The sequence below is a fragment of the Eleginops maclovinus genome, chromosome 4, assembly GCF_036324505.1.
Source record: "Eleginops maclovinus isolate JMC-PN-2008 ecotype Puerto Natales chromosome 4, JC_Emac_rtc_rv5, whole genome shotgun sequence".
NCBI lineage: Eukaryota > Metazoa > Chordata > Actinopteri > Perciformes > Eleginopidae > Eleginops > Eleginops maclovinus.
This window is the reverse complement of record NC_086352.1, coordinates 34113835-34141118: the sequence shown is the minus strand read 5'-3', so window position 1 is coordinate 34141118 and position 27284 is coordinate 34113835. Positions and strand designations below refer to the sequence as shown.

At 41.6% G+C, this 27284-nt stretch overlaps 1 protein-coding gene across 1 annotated transcript in view; it reads left to right on the top strand.

Annotated features, from left to right (window-relative positions):
* Positions 1 to 27284, top strand: part of LOC134863401 (transmembrane channel-like protein 3) — a 57219-nt gene that overhangs the window by 371 nt on the left and 29564 nt on the right. The window contains exons 2-5 of the mRNA XM_063881898.1: positions 1687 to 1833; positions 6017 to 6092; positions 10156 to 10237; positions 10560 to 10666. Coding sequence (XP_063737968.1) covers positions 1687 to 1833; positions 6017 to 6092; positions 10156 to 10237; positions 10560 to 10666 — 412 coding nt within the window. The remainder of the gene's footprint in view (positions 1 to 1686; positions 1834 to 6016; positions 6093 to 10155; positions 10238 to 10559; positions 10667 to 27284) is intronic.

Genomic DNA, 27284 nt, shown 5'->3' with positions numbered 1-27284 from the left:
AAATAATATTAAAAAGTGCATATAAAGTACAGTAAAGACATACACTGTGCGTAATCAGTTCATCCATTTGTTATTGTTATGATAACATGTATCTTGTTAAACTCGGACAATAATGTGATGATAATGCTATCAAGTGTAATCCTGTGATAGTAAAATGTTCACAACCAGCTGTGAATTCAGTTTTACCCTAAAATAAATCCTGTTTGTAATGTCAATGAATTTGATTCATGGCATGTATCATTTATCTGAAGAGCAACTTTTATTATTTACGCTTCCGAAACATGATTCTCCTTTCCTCCTCTACTCTGAAATAAGTAAATCAGCTTTGTTCTTAAATAAAGACAGTTTCTATTTTTACAAATTCAATGCAACGTAGACAATGACAATTGCATGCCTGCACTGGATATAGGCTGCAGCATTTATCCGTTTAAGGTCATAAACACAAAGTCACTTATGAATAAATGTACACTACTTATGCTGCACGGGATACATCATGGTCCGGACAAGATGAAAGGGAAAATAGCATTTTTTAAAAAAGGTTTTTATCCTATTCTTCTGTTGTTAATATGTTACTCTGCATTTCTTGTGTCTCTAAACCCTGTACTATGTTTTGAGTCATTACCAGACAGGACAGTTGGGATTGCCATATATGTCTACAGTGTTGATCAGGACTATTGCTAGGTGACTCATTACCAATCCTTCTGATTTTCAGCAGTGTAATCCTATCTCTGCATCGACCTCTGAATTTTGAACATATAGAAAATAGGGATTAAATGTTGGGAAGATCAAAAAAATCCCTGCAGACAGAGGACATCTTTATGTTTTACGTTAATCTGATGTGAATTTAGTCCCGCTTTACACGTTGCAATTAAATAAATATCTATAATTGGTCAAATTAAAAATCACATCTTACTATGGGATGTTACTAATACCATCAGTTCTGTGTAGCACACATTCTTCAAAAAGAGCGACAGGACCTGACTTGGACCTGAAAGCAAACTTCATCACCAATCGGACACGCAGAGAAGAAGTTCCCTGTCAGCCGTCCATTGTGACAGCTGTTAGTCCATCCACAGACAGAAGGTCATTTTTTTGGCAATTATATTAAGGATCTAGTAACCTCTCATGGTTCTGGTTTGATTCTGCATAACGGTATTCTGTTGTAAAATTAGGGATAAAATCACTGAAAGAGCTTAGCCCATTTTAAACTGAAACAGCACAATAGTTTGGTCTATTTGAAGTGAATACATCTGCAGTTTTCTTGTTGTTCTGCATCTGTATATTCATAGTTTATGCACTTATTGTAAGTTGCTCTGATGAAAAGCATCAGCTAAATGTAACCCAATTCCGATTAATTTGAACCATCTGGCATGGATAGACGGTCAGCAATAATGGACGTTAAATAATGTGTAATTTGGTTTGATTTGAGTGAAACATAATGGCCAGCCCCCCTCCACCTCCAACCTTTTTTTCCTTTTCCTTATGATGTTAACAGACATTGGACACTCCCACTTTGTCCTGCAGGTTTTCAAGATGTCTCCCGGTGCATTTGTGGGGTTACTTTGGGAGTTCTTCCTTGTACACTACGAGGGTCTGAGGACAGAGGGTGTTGTATACACTGTAAAGCCCCCTGAGAGAACAAATTGTAATTATGTATTGATTGAGCCCCTGTGTGTCCCCCTGCAGCTCCTCAGATGATCAGGACAAAGAAGATGAACGGGCGGACAGCAACGACCCGGAGGAGATGTTCCAGAACATTCAGTACCAGAAGGAGATCATCGCCAACATCCGGACCAGACCCTGGCCAATGAGACGCAAGCTCAAAGTCCTGAAGTAACCAGAGTTTTCCCCTCGTCTTTTTGCTCTTAAACACACATAAACACACTGCGTAGATTTTACTAAATGTACCTCTCCTAAAGAAAGGGCTCTGGAAATAAATCACTGAATTTGAGGCGTGTGTGCCTCAGCAGGTCACACACCAAAACCTCAGGAGGTTTACATGATGACTTACATCACGTTGAATGAGAGTCAAACTGCTATAGTAATCCTATATAACTCCCTCCTATCTGTTTAACTCTCATGCTAGATGAGTGTGACATCCAGGGTTGGGAGGGTTCCATTAAAAATGCAATCCGTTACATTTGCTAGTTAGTTACGCATAAAGAATGTAATCAACCTAATCTGAGTATCACATTATAATATTATAAATGTATCCTCATTCCTTTCAGTTAATTTTGGATTACCTCAGTATCAAATGCAGTGCAAATACCATGAAAAAAAGAAATATCAACAGATGCTTTTCATAAGTGTATTATGTAAGACACCAGAACAATGTGACCTTAGGAAGGAAGAATCAAAGATGTTTAAGATCTAAAATGTGTCCTCTTAAATTATAGGCTAGCCCCACAGAATAGTATAGTTTACAAATGCTGGTGTAGTTAAATAAATGAATTAAAGCAGGTGTCCACTTTCTGCATTTAAAAGAAGTTGTGAAAAATAATGAAAAACAATAATGAAAGTATCCTAAATGAAAACCAAAAAGACATATAATATATTGGTCTTTATTTTTTAAATATATTGTAAAACTTTAACCCTGCTTGTGACCCCCATTTTTTTAGAAATCTAATAGTAATCTCATCACGTCTTCTGTTAATGTAATAGAATACAGTTACCTCCCATTACAAGTAATCTGTTACTCCCCAGGCCTGGGTACACAGCAGCACCACTGACTCTGACAGCAGCCCGATGTTTTGCCTTGCACATTTTCAAAGAAAAGCAGTTCCCTCGTTGCAGCAGTTCTACCAGTGCTGTATGGGGGGAGGGGGGTATATGGTCATTGTGGTTGAATATTGAAACAAAAAAAATGGTTTGTAACATAATTCATTTACTTAAGTATTATAATTAAGTGCAAATTCGAAGTATGCTAAGGTAGTATTTCTTTACATGCCACTTTATACTTCAACTCTACTACAAAGTTCAAATTAGTACTTTGCACTCACCAGTTACTTTAATAATTACAATTTTAAAGAAGAAAAATACCAAAGTTTATCAAATATTATATTTTGTTATTAATTGATCCAATAAATGTATTTAATCAGCCAATTTGGAGAAAATAAATTGACACCTGTACACATTTAACTTTTTGTAATTTGGGTACTTTATATTTAATACAATAGATATTTTGGCTCACTATATTCGTTATACTTAAGTTCATTTTCTTGCATGACATTCACATTATTTTTCTTTAACTTAAGTAAAGGCTCTGAATTTTTGAGAAAGTTAAACTGTTCTGTTTCACATGTGCAAACTTTCTTAATATAGCACTTTTAATAGATAAAGGTAAAGCAAAATGTTTCACAAACCCCAAAACAAATAACCCCCCTTTCCCAGGTACTCAACAGTCGCATTAACTCAAAGCTTTGTGATAAGAACTCTTAAAACCAACACGGGACTGACTAAGACAAAAATAAAATTATAAAAAAGGAATAAATACAAATCAATCAAAAGCCCAATAAAGCATGACATGTCTCTCACGACAGATGTGCTGCAGATTAGAACATGTATGTCATTTTGAGCACGGGTTGGTTACAGAGCCTCTGCAGATGCATCCCAACTCTGTAAACTCACTGATTGACTCATTCATTGGTTCCTCCTCTTTAACTGCTGACTCAGTAACCGGGCTGATTACGAGTTGGCAGATGAGGTGTATACATTAAAATAAATGGTCACATATATGAGACATTGTATATGATGGGTTTTTTAATTTTGCAGAATCGCATTTAAACCCAACCCTAACCCATACACTAACATTCATCCAGGCGTCAAAAAAGCCACATAAGCCGTGTGAGTGTCCACATCTGTGAGGTAGCTCGTCCCTCAGTGTGGGTCAGGCATAAAACTGTGAAGGCGGTGTCCTAACATCGGACTGAATGTAATTAGAGCAGCAGATATAGAAGAGGCTGAGCCAGAGAAAACTAGAGGAGATAGAGAGCTTCTTAGATGTGCTGAGTATGTGCCATGGATAACAGGTTTTATATGGGCCGTCCGTTATTACCGCAGAGGTTTTAGTACCATCATCAGGGATGGGATGCAAGTCTGCGTTTTTATACCCTCTTTAATCTCTGGCTGAATGTCTGCGATTACTCCCACTGCAATAACAGCTCGTATTTCACGTCACAAAATCAGTCACTTTTACCAAGATTTCCTGAGAAATTCTACTCATGAACTTTGTCTCAACCCTTATCGTAACAAAATATAATATAATGATGTTGCTATAGTATAAAAAAATTGAACCATAGGTGTTCTCCAGTTGTAAAAATGACTTTCCATTAGAGGGTGAGTAAAGTGTGTGCTGACGGTCCATTGATTAACACTCGGCTCATAGCCCTCTGAAAGGCCCCATGCTGTGAGCTGCGTTCCCCAGCTTATGGAGTGTAAAGCAACACAATCACCTGCCTCTCTTTGTGTTAATGGGACCGCACTGCTGGGACTGGTCTGCGCTACGATTTCAAAATGTGTAATGTATTAAAGAGTATTGACTGCACAAATTAGTAACCAATTTGCTTTAGACCACAGAACCAACACTCTGCCGGGTAACAATAGAAAACAATCCTCCCACTGGAATAAATGTATTCAGTCCTCTAAATCCTGCATCTTTAATCATAATATATGGGCAAATAGTATGTATATCAGGTGCCCCTGTTCTATAGAATACCATCCATTACATAATATATTAAAAAGAACAAATATGTCTGAGAGTGAGATTGTTGCTAAAGATGTTGCTAAACTAGGGGTTGTCTTTCACTCTAATTCATTCTCACCTCTCATTCATTTTGAAAATTGTTCGTAATGACTGTAATAAACTGTCAATCATCACCTGTAAACTTCAAGGAAGTGCGCTGGGCGTTGAGGCAAAATGTGTAGTGGTCAAATGGTAGTAAGGCAAGACAGGGCAAGACAAGGTTACTTATATAGCACCTTTCAGCACACGGCAATTCAAAGTGCTTTATAAAACAAAATAGACAACATTTAAAAGCAAATGCAGCAGAAACACATTATAAAATGGCATTTAAAAACAGCCATTAAGAAGCAAAGATAGTGGGATAAACACAACAGCTATAACATACATGAATGAAAACCACACTGCAGCGTGACATATGAACAGCTCAATCAAAAGCAGAGGTAAAAAGATACGTTTTCAGTCTGGTTTTAAAAATAGCAAGAGTTGTAGCCGACCTGCAGGATTCTGGGACTTTATTCCAGATAGTGGGTGCATAAAAGCTAAACGCTGCTTCTCCTTTTTAGTTTTCACTCTTGGGACAAAAAGCAGACCCATCCGAGAAGACCTGAGACTCCTGGATGGTTGATAATTTGGCAGGAGATCATTAATGTATTTTGGGTCCAACCCATGTGAAGCTTTAAAAACCAGCAGCAGTATTTTAAAATCAATTCTTTGATCGACAGGAAGCCAGTGTAAAGACTTCAGAGTGGACTGATGTGGTCCACTCTAGTAGTGTTAGTGAGGACTCAGCAGCAGCACTAGAACTGCCAGTCAGTGATGTCATTTGACCCAAAATACTTTTTCCCATTGACTTACATTGGTAAAGAGACGTCTGTAAATCAGAGGATCACTCAATTTCTAAGACGAACATTAGCATAGCCCTTATTAGAATCATCAGGTCTAAAAGTTGTAAAATGCACTAAAAGCTGAATCCAGAGTAATCTCCATCTCCATTCAATTGAACGAGCCAAGATTGGCCATGATGCTGTGTCTAAGGGAAACGCGAGTGCGCACGCTCTGAGGGCCCAGACCTGGGTACTTTAGCTCTGGAAAGTCAGGAACTTTTGGCTTCATGCTCTACTGTGCAACAGGGTCCCGCTTCCAACGCTGTATCCTGTTGCCTTTATACATCCATGATGTATGATGGTGCAAAAAGAGAAGAAGTAGAGATGTGTAGGCATCACTTGAGTAAAGAGCACATCAGAGTGTGTCAGTGAACTGTGTGTCTTTGTCCAGGCAGGCCAGAGAGATCGTTCTGAAGTACGAGGGCCGCCTGACCAGGACCCGAGGGTACCAGACTGCAGGAGCTGATGTAAGATCACACACACACACCAGTGTTGGAGTCAAGTCACTATGCCTATGTCACTATGTCCAAGTCATTAAAAACATTTCCAAGTTGAGTCCGATTCCACTACTCATCCAAGTCAAGTCCGAGTCGAGTCCTATTGATCAAGTCCGGGGGGGGGGGGGGGGGGACGACACACACGATAGCAGAGCGAACAGGTACAGGAGGCGTAGAGCGAGGAGATCATTGTCCACTAGTTAATCGATCGCGGATGGCGTCGTGCTCGCGACTAAATGGGTCGCGAAATACACCTGGGCGGCCGTTAATGTACCTGGGCGGCCCGCCCCCGTAAAGTCTGTGTGTGGGAAACCCTGTGTTGTTAAACTTAAAAAAACATAACTGTGGTCCCGCAGCTCATAGCCGTGTCCTAATGGCGGGCGCTATGAACTTTCATATGCATTGAAAGGGCGAATAAGAGAGCTTGACACACACATCATTCACAAAGATGTATGCGTCAAGCTCTATTATTGGCCCCCTAGCTCCGGCTGTGAATCACGTAGGATCTCGCGGGAGAATGCATCGGAAAGAAGAGAGTCTACCGGTTCCAGCAACATTTCTACGCCGTATTATGGCATAAATATTAATAGAAACACATCGAAAACGCGCCGGCGTGTTCGTTGACCTCAGGGTTTTAATGACAAAGTGGAGTCCTTTCGAGTCATCGCGAGTAGTACAGCACTGACTTACACACACGCACCCACGCACACACACAGAGACACGCACATGCACACACACACACACACACACACACACACACACACACACACACACACACACACACACACACACACACACACACACACACACACACACACACACACACACACACTGTACTACTTTTGGCTAAAGTTTACACCCTTACCCCATGTCGAGTACAATGCAAGACCTAATAAAATAAAACATTGTATGGTAAAGCTGTGTAGTGTGCAACCCCCCTGCTTCATGTAGGACGACTACATTTACTCAAGTTCTATACACAATTTGAAGAGACTTGTACATTACTTGAGTATTTCCATTGTATGCTACTTTTACTCCACTACAATTATTTAATCCCTTTAGTTACTTTACAGATCTGGATTAATGATGGTAAATATAATCAGACCTTAAGTCAGACTTTAGTTCACCTGGAGTAAATTCAGCAGCTACCCTGCAGTATACAAAGCCATTCAAACTAGCTGCACCTTTACCAGCTCTGAGAACACTTTAATGATCAATAATTATAAAACATATCAGAGATATTATTCTGAAATGGACCAATCAAACAATGACTACTTTTACTGTCGCTACTTTAAGTACATTTAGATGAGAGTACTTTCTACTTTCACTGGAGGAACATTTAGAATGCAGGACTTTTACTGTAACAGAGTATTACTACACTCTGGTACTTCTACTTTACTCACATACAAGACCTGAGTACTTCTACTTTTACTGGAGGAACATTTAGAATGCAGGACTTTTACTGTGAGAGTATTCCTACACTCTGGTACTTCTACTTTACTCACGTACAAGATCTGAGTACTTCTACTTTACTCAAGTACAAGACCTGAGTACTTCTACTGTTACTGAAGTACAAGATCTGAGTACTTCTACTTTTACTCAAGTACAAGGGTGAGTACTTAATATACAAAATAATGATTTTAGGAGTGAAATTCTTTAATCTTCAAGGGATTAATTTCAGAGTGGGACTCCCCAACACTCCCTCCAGCCTTTCAGGTTTATATCATTTCTTCAAGGCTCCTTCTCTGTAGATCTACTCAGCCAAGTGGGTATGACTCATCGGGGGGGGCCCTTTGCCCAACCTGAAATGAACCCATTAACTCAAGCAGCCACGGAGACAGATTGTGGAATATAAAGCATGCTTTTATTTATAATATTACCAGATCAGAACAGTGTCCACAAATCAAGGGAAATACAACCGGAGGGCGTGGTGCTGTGGAAATGGAAATGAAAAAATAAGTCGACATCGTCTTTCCTGTAAAGTTCAGTGAAATATGTCCTGGACTCACTGAAGTGCATTTATTTTATCTGAGTGTTTGCTGAGAGGAGCTTCTTTGTGTTATTTCACTGCACTGCAGTACGTTGACGGTCAGAGCCAGAATAATAAAACATGTTGGGTTTCCTTTGTGCGGCTGCTGAGGTTGATTTTAACAAAGCGTTTCTCTCCCTTTGAGTGAGCTGAACACACACACATGCTGTAGATAACTTCACGTATCTGTCTGTGTGTGTTTCACACACAGAGAGGCAGACAGAGAGACAGACAACTCTGCAGCTGTAGCACAGCAGCATGAGTGGATTTATGGCCGTTTGTTATAGCTCAGTTTAATTAAAATGTTCAGGCCCATTAGAATAAATTGAGCAGTCTGATGATGAGTTATTATTATTGTACAGTTTGGCTCCCAGTTAATTGAAAATGTGAATTATTGATCCAGCTGACCTTATCTGGATTAATAATCATCTTCTCACTTCAGATTTGATTTCTCATCACAACATCAGATGTGAAGCGCCGAGCAGAGTCACATCGCTTCCGTTGTTGTGTGGACAACAGAATGATGTCCTGCGCTATGCAAGAGACATGTGCAGACGGCATAAAAATAACTAATGTAATTCATCTGAGACAGCTGCTAGGATTATGGAGAAACACTAGAAACACTTTTGATTTACATTGACCAGAAAAGCCTCAGAAGCTAAGGCTAATGCTAGGTGTATTGTTATACCTCTGTTTGCAAGCCAACTAGCTTTGTTGTTTTTTTTTAAACATCATCGAAACCTTTTCCGTAACAACCCCTTTGGGTTACTGTAGGTGTGTGAGGTTAACACAACTTGAAGCGTTGAGGTGGTTTAAAAAAACACTGGAAGATTCAAATTGAACAATAAGAGCTGTAGATCTGATGCACATTTATTTAAAGGCATAGCTACCTTCTAGGAAAGTGTTTTTCAACATTTCCTGAGTAATTTTTTACATTAAGAAAGTCCCACGGCACAACAACAGCCACAAAGTTACTAAATGACACACTGTAGCTTAATACAGCGTGTATATAATGCTAATCCAATGACCAGTCTCTCAATTTGGCTATGTGTTCCGTTCCTAAGTAGCTAGCTTTCAGAGCTCTCTCTTTGGGATTTTTCCCATAAAAGTGACCTTTTTCTCAATAGTCCGTGTTCTTGTTTTGAAGTGACAGGTGTTTTGTTTGGAGATGACATTCAAGCTATCTTTTGACAATCACACTGGATTGTATTTGGGGCCGATTAAGTGAAATAGGATTATTTCCCACGGCACACCTGACAATCTTTATGAACAGTGGTTGAAAATCACTGCATCGGTAGCTTAGAAAATTCATAAACGGTGTGTTATATTTTGAAAGGCAATGACTAGTTCTGTGTTTTGTTGTTAAGTTTGGAGGATTTGTTAGAAAGTTAATTTCTGATAATGTGCAACAAAGCGATCATTAATGATATAAGAAAACCCGACACGGTGATCATGGAGCTGACACGAAGGATGATCTTGATAACCTGAATAATAACAAGCTCTGAAATGTCCAGATTGATCAATCAGTCGAGTATTAAACTAAGCTGGTAATAAGGATGATATAACAGCACTACAGAGACAATTGTGAACATCTTGTGTTGTTGTAAATCTCTGTCACCGAGGCTTTTACCATGCTCATATTATTTTATTATCAGATACGTTTCACAGAACAGATGGGATCTAACGTCCAGCTGAATTATGCACCTGAATTCAGTTCAAGTACTGGGTCTTCAATCCTCTACTTTGTCATGTTAAAATTCTGTGTTCTCTTGAAAGCACTATAAATTAATGTATTGTCATCATTATGATAAACAGTTTTCTGTCACCCAGACTGATCAGATATGAACATTTATTAACTTCACGTTGTTCCAGCTTCAGATACAACACTAACCGAGTGACTACCCGAGGTATTTCTATATTGCGTTACAGATGACTATATTAAACTAACCAACCTAATTTCAGAGGTTACAAAACAGTTGCTAATTCCTCCTTTTCCTCCTGCAGCTGCTGAAGAAACTTTCACGTGTGCTTTACAACATTTTGGTTCTGTTCATTCCCTGGGAAGTGAGGATCAAGAAAATAGAAAGTGAGTCATCTCTTTGTTCTGATAAATTACGTCACTCAATTATGTCCAAAATGCTATCATTTATTGTATTTAATATCCGTAAAGGACAGTCATATCCTGCCATGTGCTGGCAGTTGACTGACAGTTTTACTTGAATTACCGAGAATTTAATTGATGTTGTTCAGGACAGTTATCTATCATATTATACAATGTTTGGTGTATACCATATAACGATGGCCTTTTTCGGAGCAAAGAAAGAAACATCTTGGTTGTGTAGCACTGAATCCCTGAGTGTTTAGTGTATGAAACCTGTCTAACAGATCCTATCCTCCTTCTGGTTCAGGTCACTTTGGGTCAGGCGTCGCCTCCTACTTCATCTTCCTCCGCTGGTTGTTCGGGATCAACATCGTCCTCACCATCATGACCGGAGCCTTCATCGTGCTGCCAGAGGTCAGTGAGTCTCTGATTTAAACTCAATCAGGACACAAACCCCCTCCACCAAACAACAATTTAACATTATTGTTTATCCGCTGATGCTCTATGACGTTGCCTGGTTATCAGGTGAGCATCACGTGAAGTAAACAACATAAAGTAAAACACTGCTCAGCTTTATGTACATATATACAGATACAGTGAAGGAAATAAGTATTTAATCCAATGCCGATTTTGTAAAATTGCCCACTTACAAATAAATCAATACTTCAAATACGTATTTCCCACAATTAAATGCTCATTTATATCTTTCTTTATGTACATTTCTGGATGTTCTTTTTAATGTTCTGTCTCTCACTGTTAAAAAAAAAACCTACCATTAAAAGTAAAGACTGCTCAGTTCTTTGAAAGTGAGCAAGCTAACAAAATCAGCAGGGGATCAAATTCTTTTTTCCTTCACTGTATGTAAAGATATGTACTGTATATGAGCAGATCTGAGTGTGAGTACAAGTTATATGTATATACAGTGCACATCTCATTTACATACAGTGCAGGTGTATTTTCACATGGGTTTCATGGTTAAGCCTTGAGTGTGATGCTCCTGGCTCAGAGTGTGAGTGTGTAGCTGCTGATTCTGCAGCAGCTTCAGCTCAACCAGTTCCAATACAAACAGCAGGCATGCAGAAACAAGCAATTCCCCCAGCCATAACTCTTCCTATCATTCTCAATGGCTTTTCTTATTCCCCCTGTTTATTTCTTACACCTACTGTTGCTCGCCACCCTATCCTTCCCTTATCTCACCTCTGCTTGCTGAGTAATCTCATCTCACATCCAACAGGCTGGATGTTGTGTCAGATTGGATGTCTGCGTTTGTTTCCTTTTGTAAAAGATGTGACCATTGGTGGAATGGAGGGTGACCTTAGTTGTAACTCACTTTTTATTTCCTTAAGTTTGCCTCCTTTTAACTCTAAAACTATTGATACATTTTGCTAGTTTTTTTTAATGGCACAGAGGGCATGCAGTTCAGAGGCAATATTTCAACAATGTGTTCCACATGTTTTCTGTCAATGAGGCATAATCCATCATACATTTTTTACATTAATTTGTTACATTGCACACACTGCAAGACAGACTTTGGGCCTGGTAACGCCTGAACTTTGCACTAAATATAATTTCTATTGATTGAATTATTGTCCTCAGTGGTGTCACATAAATGCATCAATATTAAATAATGTTAGGAAAATTGAATATGTAGGTATAGGTGTTCTGTTACCAGGTTTTGTTAAGTGTTATTCTCTAGGTCAGGGGTGGCCAACCATTAAGAGACTAAGAGCCACATTTTTTACTGTGTTACCGCAAAGAGCCACATGGGCAAACATGAACATCACCCCATCCCTTCCTCTCTCACACACACAGACTTCTGCTCAGCCAGATTTATTGTAAATGTCACACACCAACATAATAATGACAGAAATGGACTCCTACAGTACAGGCCAGTCATTTTCAACAATGAACATTGTGTGCACTTTCTCACACACGCAAACTCTTAGTTAAACCAAGTCCATAAACAAAAATATAATAATTTACAATAGCGTTTTTCTTTTACCATGCATGTTGCTTAGTGGGACTTCTGGCATTCCTTGCCTTGAACAATACTCTTCAAATCTGGCTTGTATTCCGTTGTTGCCACTCGAAGCAATTCTTTCACATGGGTGTCAGTCAGAACAGATCGATGCTTTGATTTCACGTGTTTCAGGGTAGAAAACACAGACTTGCAGACGTATGTTGACCCAAACATTGACAGTATCTTAAGCGCTGCCCGTTTGACATTGGGGTATTTTTCCATTGGCCCACTTTTCCAGAACTCAATGGTCCCTTTGCTTAAAGCAGGTTTCAGTTGGTCCTCCTCACAAAGACCGATCATCTCCAACTCAGACGCAGCCTCATCTGTGACTAGCGGGTTTTCAAACAGTCCGTCTCTGCATTGAATGGGTCGACGATGAACGTAACCTGTGGCCTTTTCAGTTGTAGATCACGGAACCGGGACACAAAGCTTTCGTAAAGGTTTTCAACCAGTGTTGCATATCTGGCTCTTTGCTTATTCAGGGTGGCGCTGGTGACTTGCCCGCTGGCTTTTAGCAGAGTGGGAAAATGCGTTAAATCTCCCTTTTGAATATGCGCCTTGAACAGCTTCAGTTTGTTGAGAAACGCAAACACACTTTGCACCAGGTCCGGCAGCATTTTTAACTTACCCTGCAGGGACAGATTCAGTCTGTCTAAGTGACACAGCATGTCGACCAAAAAGGCCAGATCCATAATCCACTCGAGGTCCGAGAGCTCGGGACAGTCCTTGTTCTTCTCTTCCATGAACAGTTTCATGGCATCTAAAAGCTCAAAGAAGCAGGAGAGTACCTGGCCGTTTTGATAGCCACCTCACAGTGCAGTGCAGCGGCAGGTCACCTGGAAGCCCTGTGTCTAGCTCAGCGATGAGAATCTTGAATTGCCAGTGGTTAAGCGCATGTGTGCGAATGTAGTTGACGATTTCCATTAGAGGCTTTATGACGTTGTCTAAATTCAATGATTTAGACATGAGTTGCTCCCTGTGGACGATGCAGTGGAAATTCCAAAACTCGGGAAATGTTTGGTCAGCTTTGCACAGCCCCACAAGCCCGTTCACAGATCCGATCATCGCGGGCGCTCCATCACTGGCTATTGCAGTTAGTTTGGTATGGGCAGATTTGCTTTCGCAAATGTAGCCTTCATCGTTTCTTTCACATCTATGCCACGGGTTCTGTCTTTTAATGGTACAATATCAAGGAGTTCTTCTTTGATCACACAATCGTTTGACACAGACCGTGCAAATATTGCCAACTCAGGCTTGTCTTGTATGTCACAAGTCTCATCCAATGCAACACTAAAATACTCACATGCTTGAAGGTCACAGTGCAACTGTGATTCAATAGCCGTGTTAATGTCCGATATTCTGTGTTCAACAGTGTGGCGGGACAGTTGGACATCTGATACCATTCGTTTTAGTTTGTTGTTTTCAGGAGACAAGATTTCAACAACGTCACTGAGGCATTTTTTAATAAACTCCCCTTCATTGTATGGCTTTTTAGCCCATGCAATGTTCCAAGCCAGCCGATACGATGCAAGCGTTACGGTCTTTGAGTGCTTGGTACATTTTTTGAAAAACTGTATCTGCGTTTCTGCCTGACATTTCAAAGTGACCAACTTGTGCTTGTGAAGTTCAGTTCCTTTTGGAAATTCGTGGTCGATGTTAGCATGGAGTGAGCTGAAGTAGCGCTGAAGATTTGAAGCTTTGAAATGCGCTAATGACGCCTGACATATAAGGTAGAATGGCTTGCCATTACGTTCAACAAAATAATATAAACTCTCCCACTCTGTTAAAAATGTCCTGTGTTCATCTTCATATTTACGCTTTGCTGTGCATTTTTTCCCTGCCATTTTGAGAGCGAACTTGACACTAATTGTTTACTGAATGATCTTGCCCCAATTAGGAAACTGCGGCATTTTCATCTCACACATATGCGCATTTGACGAAAAAAGTGAACACGCCATTAAAAAAACACAAACAAGAACTAAGAGCAGCATGAAACCAGGCAAAGAGCTGCATGCGGCTCGGGAGCCGCGGGTTGGCCAGGCCTGCTCTAGGTGGATTCATACACCTGTCACTAGAGGGCAGAGGCATTTTCTAAGCAACTTAGAAATGTGGTAAAGCAGAAGTGATGTTCAGTAAGCAAAGAGAGCACATTGTATAAGTTTCAAGTTGTCTTGCTGTCTGCTATCATCAGCTAACATCAGATTGCATCTTATGCCATACGCAGCATCGCCGGTATGTATAGTCATCATATATTCTTGTGTTTGACTACAGTTGTGTATTTGCTGTTGATAATGTTGTTTTGAGCAGTTTGATGACAAAATTATAACCAAGCTAATCTAGAAGCTAGGCTAGTCGAGTTACGTTTGACATGTGCTATGCTTATACTCTCATGGAGTTTGTATTGCAGTAGAATACTTTATTAATGACATGTTAATACATAACTTTGTCAGATCACTTTATTGATACGTTTAAAGTAATACATATCTGATAAATATTTTATAAATGTGCAATTCAAATGTAAACATAAGTGATGTAAAACGATTTAAAAAGAGTCATTTCATTGAGTTAAAAAGTGTGTTTACAGTGTATTTACAATACATTTACAGCAAGCTTTATTTGTAGTTATGCCTTTCGTCTGTTTGTAGTTTCACCCTCCTTTAATCCAATAAACCTACATATAATTGGGGCCGCTGTTGCCATAGCTTGTGCGAAGGCAGAGGCAGCAAAGGCACGCTTAAGCTTTGCAGAGAAGAAAATGGCCCTAAAAGTGGAAAAAGCACGACTCGAAGCAACAGTGGACATGTTATCTTTACAGCAAGAAACGGCTGCTGTCGCCGAAGCTGAGGTTTTAGAGGCAGCTGCTGACTGCACTGACCAAAGTAGCTCCAAACATCACTTTGACCAACTACTTGCAACTCCCTTTGACCCTACAGAGTGCACTGAATAATAAGTCGCCAAGCAGGCCAAAGAGCAAAGTAAAGTACAGTTTGCACCACCACTGCATCAGCTGTCTCAAGACGAGATCGGGCAGCCACTCGCAGAGCCAGCATCAGCGTTCCCTGTCCAAACCTCACGAATCAAAGCAGAGTGTAGCAAAGGAAACACTGACGCTTTCTCCACTACACCAAATCCTATAGCAAATCCTGTAGTACACTCGCTCCGAATGTGTAGCTTTACTCACCAGATAATCATCCCACGTCTGGAGCAAGGCCTCGAACCTACAGTGCTCATCCCACCACCATGTCTAACCGATGCACCTCAATACTCTTACCATGAACAATCAAACATGACTGACCTCGTCAGATATTTCGCTCGCCGCGCGCTGGTCACTACAGGCTTGATTCAATTCACCGACCAGCCACAGAGCCTGGAAACGGTCTTTCCGTAATGCGGTCAGGTGCCTAGACTTGACAGCTAGCGAGGAAATAGATTTGTTGGTTAACTGCCTGGGAAAAGATTCGGCTGAGCAGGCCAAACGTATTAGGACTGTCCTTGTGAACTACCCAGATAGAGGGCTCGAGATGATATGGGATAGACTGGATGCATCTTATGGAGCCCCCGAAGTGATTGAAGCTGCACTCTTCCAATGCAACAAAAATCTCTAACAAAGACTATTCAAAACTTCATGAGTTAACTGATCTCCTGATGGAACTGGAGACAGCAAAGACCGACGGAGACCAGGTCTCCAATACCTCGACACAGCACGGGGAATAAATCCTTTGGTCCAAAAGTTACCCTTGAACTTACAAGAGAAGTGGCTCTCTCTCTGCTCAAGCTACAAACTACAGCACCAGATCTCTTCCAAAGTTTTTGTCGACTTCGTCAGACAACAAGCTACGATAAGAAACGATCCAAGCTTTAAGTTCATCATGCAAGCTGATGCACCTCCAATGACAAACGAGACTCCTTGGAGACCAAATAGACAGAAGGTAATCTCAGTACACAAAACAGATGTACTTTATACCGTTCCTCCACACAAAAACAATATTAAAGCTGACGATCATGAGAGACTGTGCCCCATTCATAAAAAACTTCATCTACTGCAGAAGTTCCGGGCTTTCCACGAAAAACTTTTAGAGGAACGTAAGGCGTTACTGAAGGAAAACAGGTTCTGCTTTAACTGTTGTTCATCTACACAGCACATTGCCAAATACTGTAAATCCACAACAACATGCTTTGAGTGTGGGAGTGAGACACACATATCTGCCCTTCACCCAGGACCCGCGCCATGGATCAAAAAGTCATGCCCCTCTGCGGTGCATGGTGGGGAGCAAGTCCCTGCTCCATCTTCAGAAATCACAACTAGCTGCACAGAAGTCTGTGGTGGAAATCAGAATGGCAGATCATGCTCGAAGATGTGCCTTGCCAAAGTGTACCCTGCTGGCCATCCTGATAGAGCCTTCAAGGTAGGGCTGTAGCGATACACTAATCTCACGATACGATACACGATATTCAGCTCACAATACAATATATATCACGATATTCAGCCAACGATACGATTCGATATAATTTGATACACTTACATCATTTTCTGAAAGATTTTAAAGGGACAGTGTGATTTTGGTGACATCTTTGGTGAGTGTTCCATTGACTTGGATTGAATTAATTCAACTGAAAACTGAAAGCATCAATTACACAATATATGGCTCTGACTAGACAGAGAGTCTACAGCTTGCAAATGCTGGACAAAATGAATCAAAATATGTGGTGAGAAAATTAGTTTCATTTATTGAAACAGTGCAAACTGTAGCTTACAAGCCTTTGAAACGTAAGTACATAAAGTGCAGTATCACAATGGACAATGGAGAATTAAAAGGTGCAGCAGGTGGCCTGTTCTGAACAGATGATTTTACAGCATTGTTAGCTTAACACAGAATATGAGGTAGCCAATAATTCAAGTCACTAAGAACAACATTTAATGTAAAATGTACCTGCCAATAATTCAAGTCCAAAGGAGTAACATTTAAGCCAAAAACACTAAACAGAAAGGCTCCTCTCTACATAACTGCATCTACATTCTCTTCAGATTTTTGGTCAGGAATAGAATCTGATCAACGTGGTCTGGGAGAAGTGCACTTCTCTGAGCAGTGAGGATATCTCCGGTGGTAGAGAAGACCCTCTCCGAGGAGACACTAGTGCCAGGGATGCACAGGTACCTTTTAGCCAGGTGTGACAAGAGTGGATACTCATACTGGTGCTCCTTCCACCAGACCAGTGGATCTTCTTTCACTTCCAAGAGATCTGCCTCCTTGTAGCGGGTCATCTGCTCCTTGGCCTGGTCCTCTTGGGTATTTGTCTTGGGTTGTGCTCCACCACCGTATCGTTCACCACCAAGAAGGGCAGCCAGTGGACAAGACGGCTTTGGATTCCTGGGTGGAGGATGCTGACCTTCAAATAAATAAACAATAAAAACAAAAACACATTTATAGTTAATCATATTCCATAATTCCTGCTCAGAGGTTCAGACAACACAGTGTGCTTCACTAGAGAACAATGGGTGATACTGACCTTGACTGCTCTCTCCTTCCTTGAATCGCACACCATCATCTACAGTCTCTTCTTCGGATGCCATCCCCTCATCATCAGCGCTACCATTTCCTGTGCCCTCTTCGACCACACTCCAAAGTGACAACTAAATGAAATAGGTCAACATGAAATGAAATTCATGAGCTTTCACTGTAATAAATCTTTGAATTAGTGTATTTAAAATCTATGCCTTTAAAACTGTTAACATCATAGTATTTATGCTTTTTAAACTATTTAATATTTATGCATTTTAAACTGTTAACGTTGTAGGATTTACCTTTTAAACTTTGAACAATGTATTATTTAGGCCAGTGTTTCTCAAACTTTTTCAGACCAAGGACCACTTAACCAATAAAAAAATACTCACTGACCACCTAACTCCCCCAATATCCCAAAACAAGATTCAAGATTCAAGAAGCTTTATTAATCCCGAGGGAAATTGAGGTGCAACAGTTCAATACAAAGAAGGAAGGAGAAATATACACCAAATATAACTAAATATACACCAAATATAACTAAATATAAACTAGAATAAATACAATAGGCCTGCTTACTACTCCAACAGTATATTACAAATTACAGCCTAATAATAACAGCTTTATGTCACCTTCTCTATATCGCTCGTTCACACATTAAATCAACAATACAAATACAACTACAGATTCTACAAGCATTTCGTTCACATGCGATTTAAATGGTAAATGCTGATAGATTTTACACATCATATGAAACAGAGACTACATTTATTACTGAGTTTATGTCCGAGCGAACAGAGAGATACGCAAAATGCACCGCATTTAGTACGACACAAACTTCTGCTGTGTATTTTCAAAAATAAAACACAGTAAAACTATGGTTGCAGGCCCAAGTTTAACAAGAATTTAACAGTAAAAACAAGGTCATTATTTACACTGTTACATTTACAAATAGCATTGTTTACTCACTCATACTCTGCGTGTCTCTGTTGCTACCTAATGGGAGGAATGGTGCTGCTTGTGCTGAGACATCAGTGAAACAATGTCTGGATCCAAACTGGAGAGTTTTAGTCTCATATCACAGTCCACATTGATCCTGTTACGCTGCTTTGTTTTCAGACCAACAAGTGTAGAAAAACCAACTTCACAGTTTTAGGTGGTTGGAAACGGCATCAACAGTTTCAGAGCAGCGTCAGCCAGCTCTGGGTGCTCAGGCTGGACGTGGACCCAAAAGTCCGTCAAGCTTTTCTCTCTGAAAGTCGTCCTCAGTGTCCCATCAGATGCGATGTCCACAAGGCTGTCAACCTGTCTTGATGGGAGCTTGGAACTGACGTGTTCGATGTGCGTTTTGTCCCCAAATGGATTCCTGATCCACTCATAGCCTGCATCTAGTTCTGGGAAATATCTTCCCAGCTGAAAGTGAAGGCCTTGCAGATGTTCCTTGAAGGCTGCAACTGTGCCGCCGTCCAGCTCTTCATCTGCAGCGAGGAGAAAATCCACAAGGTCGGAAAACAGTCAAACTCCTGGCGATCCAGACGGACACACCACAATTCCATCTTGAGGCGTGCGGCTTTAATTTTGTCCTGCACATTGAAGGCGGTGACGGCTTTTCCCTGCAGCGCTAAGTTCAAAGCATTGAGTGCGCTAAAGACATCGGCCAGGTATGCCAATTTTGAGAGCCACTGGAAATCATGCAGTCTGTCATACAGTTCATCAGTATGATGCAAGAATAACATCACCTCATCGCGCAGTTCAAATAGACGGGTGAGAACTTTCCCACGCGACAGCCAGCGAACTTCAGTATGGAAAAGCAGTTTTGGGTGTTCACTTCCCATTTCATCACACAGAGCTTTAAAAAGACGTGTGTTCAGTGCTTCGGTTTTTATTGTATTAACAATTTTCACAGGCTCGTCCAGTACTGATTTGAGGCATGGTGGCATTTTTTTCACAGCCAGCTGTTCTCTGTGAATGCAACAGTCAGTGGCGGCTGGTGAACATTTTTTTTGGGGGGGCGCAGTTGGGCGGCACGGTTTAAATAGCACTTTTTTAGAGGTTTAGCTTAAGACAGTTGGTTAGGTGGCTGCGGCCACATTCGTGCTTCTTACATTTTTGTGTGAAGTGCTTTAGATCCTTCATCCCGGTTGTAGTCCAAAGTGTTTCAGTCCCAGGACTTTGAAATAACAGACAAGGGAAACAAAAAAAGGCATTGCTCACTGTACAACCAGCTAACCAATTCCGCTTAGCATACAAGTTTGAGGAGAAAGTCCGAGTGTAGGTTCTCCCGCGATCAGTGGTCGTCTGTTGAATGTTTAAATCCGGACGCTCGGGTCCCAAGTCTTTCAATTTCTTCTTTTCGACATCTGATAGTCGATGAAACGGTGTTTTAAGTAGAGCTTGCACGGAGTTCTCAGCCATCGATGTCGCCATATTCACTCAATCTAAGTTTCAGCTAGCTACGGTGCTGCTCTTTACGCTTGTGGTTAGGGAATGATAACGATGCTGATTCGCCGAAATAGTCCAATCGCGTATCTAAGAATGTCACATTGAACTAAGAAACAATGCCATTGGCTGTGGGCGCAAATCTTTGCGCCCACAGATCTAAGTTTCATCCCCCAATGAAAAGCTATCCTTGCTAAAATGACTGAGAAAAGTATAAGCTCTCCTATAGACTCCCATGTTATCGGCGCCCACGGACGGTAGCCGACCTGCCTATTCTCAGAAAAGGCGAATGGCAATATATTATGTCCGGACACATTTTAGCGGTTCTTGACAGTGGTCTCCCATACACATTTAACCCATAAACACGGTACATTTCTTATTTCAATTATGTTGTATATATAACGTTTTTTGACTCAAAAAGTCAGGGTGGGCGGCGCCCAAGCGCCCACTATTGACGCACCGCCACTGGCAACAGTGTGTTGCTGTGGCGCAAGGTGCATTACTGCGCGCGCTGCCAGTCCCTTGTGTTTCCCAGTCATTGCAGTTGCACCATCTGTGCAAATACCAACACATCGTGTCCAGTCGATATTATTCTGCAGGATGAAATCGTTGACTGAGTCAAAAATGGCTTCCCCTGTGGTGTTGGTCGGCAGGGAACGACAAAACAGAAATTCATCCTGCACAACGCCATCATAAATGTACCTTACAAAACACAGCAGATTTGCCTCATTCACGATATCAGTTGACTCGTCCAGTTGCAGTGTGAAAAACTGGCTTTGGCATAAACGTGTGATCAGCTGATCTTTCACATTTTCGGCCATGGCTGTTATTCGCCGCTGGACAGTATCATTGGAGAGGGGGACCCTGTTAATTTCGTCGTTTGCTTTCTCCCCAAACAATACATTAGCCATAACCTTGGCAGCTGGTTTGACTAAATTCTCACCTATCGAATGAGGTTTCCCTGTTTTTGGATGAGAAAGGGATACCCTGTATGATGCCTCTGTAGCCTTCGCATTTTCCCCTGTCGCAAAAAAATGTGAGGGCGCCTTCGTCATGTGTTTTTTAAGTTCATCACGTTTTTTCTTAAACAATGCTAAAGGTTTCCCGATGTAATCCTTGTGCTTGCTCTCAAAATGACGCTTGAGCTTGGCGGGTTTCATAGCCTCGTTAGCCAACGACTCGTAGCACAAAACACAGTGTGGATTGGGATCCTCTTCATCTCCAGTCCAGAAAAATCCGAATTTTATGTAGTCGCTGTGATATTTTCTCTTCACTTTAGCGCTGGACATTCCGCGATCAAGCCGAGTTTCACAGCTTTCAGCCGGGTGGTGGTTAGATGGCGAACCGCTCTCCTGGGACTCAGTAATGCGTGCCAAAATCACTTGTCGCTGCGGCTGAACCACTTATAGTTGCTGGATCTCCTGCATCAGGACGATGCACCTTGACTGTCACGTCAGATTTGTCATTTAATTTTCTTTGAACTGACCCTGTCTTTAGCCATCGATCCATCTTGTCAGTTGACAGCTCAAATTGACCGCGCAAATCATTTATGACGTAAGATCGTAACCTACGTAGCTACGAACCTACGTAGCTACGAACCTACGTAGCTACGCTACATCTATGCTACACTCTATACTAGTCATTTTAAGACAGTTTGAGAAACACTTTAAACTTATAATATATTAATTTCAAATGTGACATTTTACCAAAATACTCACGGACCACTAGGGGTCGCTCACGGACCACCAGTGGTCCGCGGACCACTCTTTGAGAAAGACTGATTTAGGCCTATGCTTGCTCTCACCAGGAGATGTTACATAGGATACAAGGCCAAGGGTTAAACCTAGCAGTACCATCATTGCCTTACCTCTGATGGCATTGGCTGATCCTGAGGCTCTGCAATCAGTCCATCATAAACTTCCTGTCTTGGGTTCTCAGTCAGGAAGGGAAGACTTTTGAATCTTGGATCCATTGCTGAACATGCATGGAGAGTTGCCTTGAGGTCGATGTACCTCTTCTGAAGATCCCCAGACATGGCAGCCTTCATCTCTTTTATGACTGCAGATTCACCTTCAATCGGTTTCAGTCCATTGATCAGTGTGTCCTGGAGGGGTGCGATGACTGACAGCGTGGGGGTCTTCTCCTTGGACGTGTACTGTGTAGCCTCCTTCATGGGCTTCAGCGCGCTGACTACTTCTTCAGCTGTTGTCACGTCTGACTCAGTCAGTGTGCACAGATCCTTCTCGGTCTTCCTCACCTCACTCGAGAGCAGGGCTGCACAGATGGCCGGTTGTTGCTCAAGGAATCTTTCTAGCATGTCGTGTGCACTGTTCCACCTGTAGTTAAATAAAAGTAAGAAACTTTATTTATAGACCTATATTGCCCTTCACATCATGGATGCACAGAATGCTGCTTTACATTAATGACAAAATAAATGAGTAATACAAACAAAATAAACAATTGAAAAGTAACTATGCACAAACCTTGTAACCACGTCCGTCATCAGCTTGTGCTCTGGTAGTTGTAGAAGCCTCTGTTTCTCTTTCAGCATGTGGTTGGCTGTGGTGCGTCGTCTGAAGAAGTTCACAATGCGTCTCACTCTTCCCAACAGGCGTGCGACTGCTGTGATTTTGAGGGCACGTTGTGCAGCCAGATTTAGGGTGTGTGCGTAGCATTTGACGTGAAGTGTGAACGCTGCCTCCTCAGCTGCTATTGTCATATTTGACGCGTTGTCAGTGACAATTACTGGATCCTTTTCTGTTATTTCCCACTCAGCGGGGCCTTTCTTAGATGTTCTGCCAGGTTGTGTCCGGTGTGGCTCTCGGGCATATCCCTGGTTTGTAATACATACGTAACAAGCTCCCATTCCTCATTGATAAAGTGGGCCGTGATGGTGACATATGCTTCAGTTGTTCGCGAGGTCCACCCGTCGCACGTCAGGGCAGCTCTCTCTGCGTTGCCCAGGGAGGCTTTGACGTGTGCCTTTGTCTGAGCATACAGCCTGGGAACGCAAACCTTGGTGAGGTGTTGGTGGGTTGGAACATGATAGCGGGGCTCCATAGCGTTCACCATGCGCCGAAAGCCTATGTTTTCCACCACGGAATAAGGTTTCAAATCCTGACAAATAAAGTAGGCAATGGACTCTGTAATCTTCTGCGACCTTGGTGAAGTAGATGGGAACTTGTGGGAACAACCGCCATCGCTGTCCAGCACGGTTTGTTTTGGGTCACGCCGCGGCCGCAGCTTCTTGAGTTCCTCAGTTAGCATTACCTTGTCCGGGTGGTGACGTTGTAGGTGGGTTCGTAGGTTAGTGGTATTTCCAGAGTATTTCACGTTTGTGTGACACAGCTTGCAAACCGCAATAGTTTTATCTAAATTGTCACTTTCCTTCTTCTTTTTAAACCCGAAGTGCTCCCACACATCTGCTTTTAAGCACGGAGGTGCTGGGTTAATGTCCGCCGCCATTCTCCTGAACCGCTTCGCACTCACCGCGAGAAGAAGACACACTAGATCTGTGTATTTAGAAATGCTCTACAGCGACACTAGCGGCTGGCTGACGTAATGGGCAGCGAGCAGAGTGCCAGGCGGAACACGGGGGATTTGAATGGGACTTAATGTATCGATACTCGCGGCTGAAATATCGATACTTTCTCGGGAAACAAAATATCGATATATATCGCAGGATCGATTAAATTGCACAGCCCTACTTCAAGGTATACGCCATCATCAACGAGCACAGTAACAAATCCCTAGCTCGTTCTCAGTTCTTTGATGCATTCAACATCCAAGGCCCTACTTTTCCGTACTCTCTCCAGACCTGCTCAGGAGTGACAGAGACAACAGGAAGAAGAGCTATATTCTACCAAGTCCAATCCATGGACGGAGCAGTCAGTCTCCCTCTGCCAAGTCTTTTGGAATGCAACAACATCCCTGATAACAGGTCAGAGATTCCAACACCTAGTGCTGCATATAACCACCCTCACCTGAAGTCAGTGGCTCAACTCATTCCAGAATTTGATCCAAGCGCTCCCATGCTGCTTCTCCTCGGGCGAGACATCATTTCGGTTCACAAAGTTCGTATGCAGTTGAACGGCCCTCGTGATGCTCCCTACGCCCAAACACTTGACTTGGGATGGGTGATAGTAGGTAATGTGTGCATGAGAGATGTCCACAAGTCCACCAGAGTGTATACATACTACACTAATATAATAGCTCAGGAACACCCCTCCATCCCTGAGCCCTGCCCAGACGTCTTCCATGTGAAGGAGAGATACAGCCCTTTCCAGTGTCCTTATCATCTACAATGCACCCTACAGAGAAACTTCCCTGTACTGAATGAGCTGATCATTTAGGCTCCGAAGGGTTTCTGCAGACCAAGGGTGATAACAAAGTGAATCCACCTACGGACGAAGAAATCTGCCCTTTCTACAATGAAAATGGCCACGTTGAGCAAACAACTGGGGTCAAAACGCTTCCCGAGTCCTCCAGCTTGACCTCCCTGATCTATGCCATCGCTCGTCTCACTCAAATTGCTCGTCTGTTCAAGAAGAATCCAGCAACCAAAGACAGGAGCTGCAAAGGCTGGCACCATTGCCTCACAGCAACATCAGTGGATGAACTCTCGCAGGCTGAGAACCATCATCCATGCAGTTCAAGAAGAGACATATGCACAAGAGTACACAAGTCTAACAACATAGGGGGAAAACCTTAATAAGGACAGTCCTCTCAGAGCTTTAGATCCTTTTATCGATGCTGACGGCCTACTAAGAGTCGGAGGTTGCATCAAAGAAGCAGAACTCCAGTCAGAAGAGGAAACTCCTCTCATACCGGTTTCAACAGATCTAGCCGATCCATTCATATTGACACCGGCAACCATACTCACTCAGAAAGTGAGTCTCCTTTCTGCTCCAGCGGATGACCAGGTGAAAGACCTCCATAAACACCATTGGTGCCAAGTCCAACATCTGGGTCAGACCTTCTGGGATAGATGGAAGAAGCAATATCTTTCTTCACTTCGACCACGTAGGAAGTGGCAGTCTTCACTTTCAGCCTGGGAGCATCATTCTTCTGAAGGATGACCGGCTTAAGAGAAATGAATGGCCTCTGGGACTCATCACTCAAGTCTTTCGGAGAATAAGCCATAACCACTTCCATTGATTGTCAAGGTAGTGGCGGTTAAATTCTGTTCTGTTACCAGGTTTTGTTAAGTGTTTTCTCTAGGTGGATTCATACACCTGTCACTAGAGGGCAGAGGCATCTTCTAAGCAACTTAGAAATGTGGTAAAGAAGAAGTGATGTTCAGTAAGCAAAGAGAGCACATTGTATAAGTTTCAAGTTGTCCTGCTGTCTGCTATCATCAGCTAACATCAGATTGCATCTTATGCCATACGCAGCATCGTCGGTATGTATAGTCATCATATATTCTTGTGTTCGACTACAGTTGTGTATTTGCTGTTGATAATGTTGTTTTGAGCAGTTTGATGACTGAATTATAACCAAGCTAATCTAGAAGCTAGGCTAGTCGAGTTACGTTTGACATGTGCTATGCTTATACTCTCATGGAGTTTGTATTGCAGTAGAATACTTATTAATGACATGTTAATACATAACTTTGTCAGATCACTTTATTGATACGTTTAAAGTAATACATATCTGATAAATATTTTATAAATGTGCAATTCAAATGTTAACATAAGTGATTTAAAACGATTTTAAAAGAGTCATTTCATTGAGTTAAAAAGTGTGTTTACAGTGTATTTACAATACATTACAGCAAGCTTTATTCTAATTATGCTTTTTGTCTGTTTGTAGTTTCACCCTCCTTTTAATCCAATAAACCTGTGGACAAACAGGCAACTGTCTTCAGAGTGTTGGTGAAGAGAAGGCGTTTATCTGACTGCCAAGATATATTCAGCATACATATTGAGGGCAGGCACTATAGGTATTGAATAGGTGAAGGAGAGTGATTGAATATCCAGAATGGCAATGAAAAGATGTCATTCAGATACAATAATCAGGTAACTAGAGGCGTTGCTAAGCTAGCCATTTCCCCCTGCCTAGTCTTATGCTATGCTAAGCTAAGCTAAGCTAACCACAGCAGGACCACAGCTCTGCACTTGAAGAGATAGTTTGGATGGAAGTGGGGTTGTATGAGATGCTTTTATATAATCACTGATTTCCTAGAGTAAACGGTGATCAACCTACCTCCGGTAACTTTTTATTCAATAGCTACTAGCGACAAGTCTAGCTACTTGTTCTGGTGTTCTTGGAGACTTTCATGTTGTTGACTGCAAAGGAATTGCACATGCACAAAGCTGATCAGCAAAGCTTTTTGGTCATTTTGCTGGTCCCAAGCCCGGATAAAGAAGGAATGTTTGACGTACTGTACTGATGTGATATTCTAACAGTTAACAAATTAATATAGGAAAAATTGGTTTATGTAATGTGGGTCTAGACAAAACATTAAGTCATCAAGTGATGGCCTATTTCAATGGCAAACATTTAAAACAAATCAAAGTTCATTGTTCTGAACATATTACGGGTGTTTTTCCCACTTTTTTGTCTCCTACAGCATCCATTACAATTACATTCAAATGGCTAATTATGCACATTAGGTGATAACGTCATTTAATGATTTTTAGGACAGCCAATAGCTACTTTCCTTAATATGGAGTTGGCAACAATAGATAAATCACATCTATCATGGAAAGCCAGTCGAGACGAGAACAAAAACATTTTCAGTCGTGGAAATCCTCCACTGCCGTCCTTTGCTCTTCCTTTATGAAGAAATGCTCTCCAGTTCTGATCTAACTGATGCTACTGCAGCATCTGCGCTTTCCACTTGTTGCCTTTTTGTGCCCTGAATTTACCCTTGGGTAAATAACTTGGGTAAGGATTTTGTTAGCCTAGATTAGCCTAGCGGATCCCTAAAATCAATCTTCTCATCTCAATCAAATTGTTAAATGATTATATTAGTTGGCATGTAGCCACATGCATAATGCACTGTATGTCACACAACAGTCTGAGGTTCTTATTTTATACCAGCAATAACGATTCTCACTGTCAAAGAATA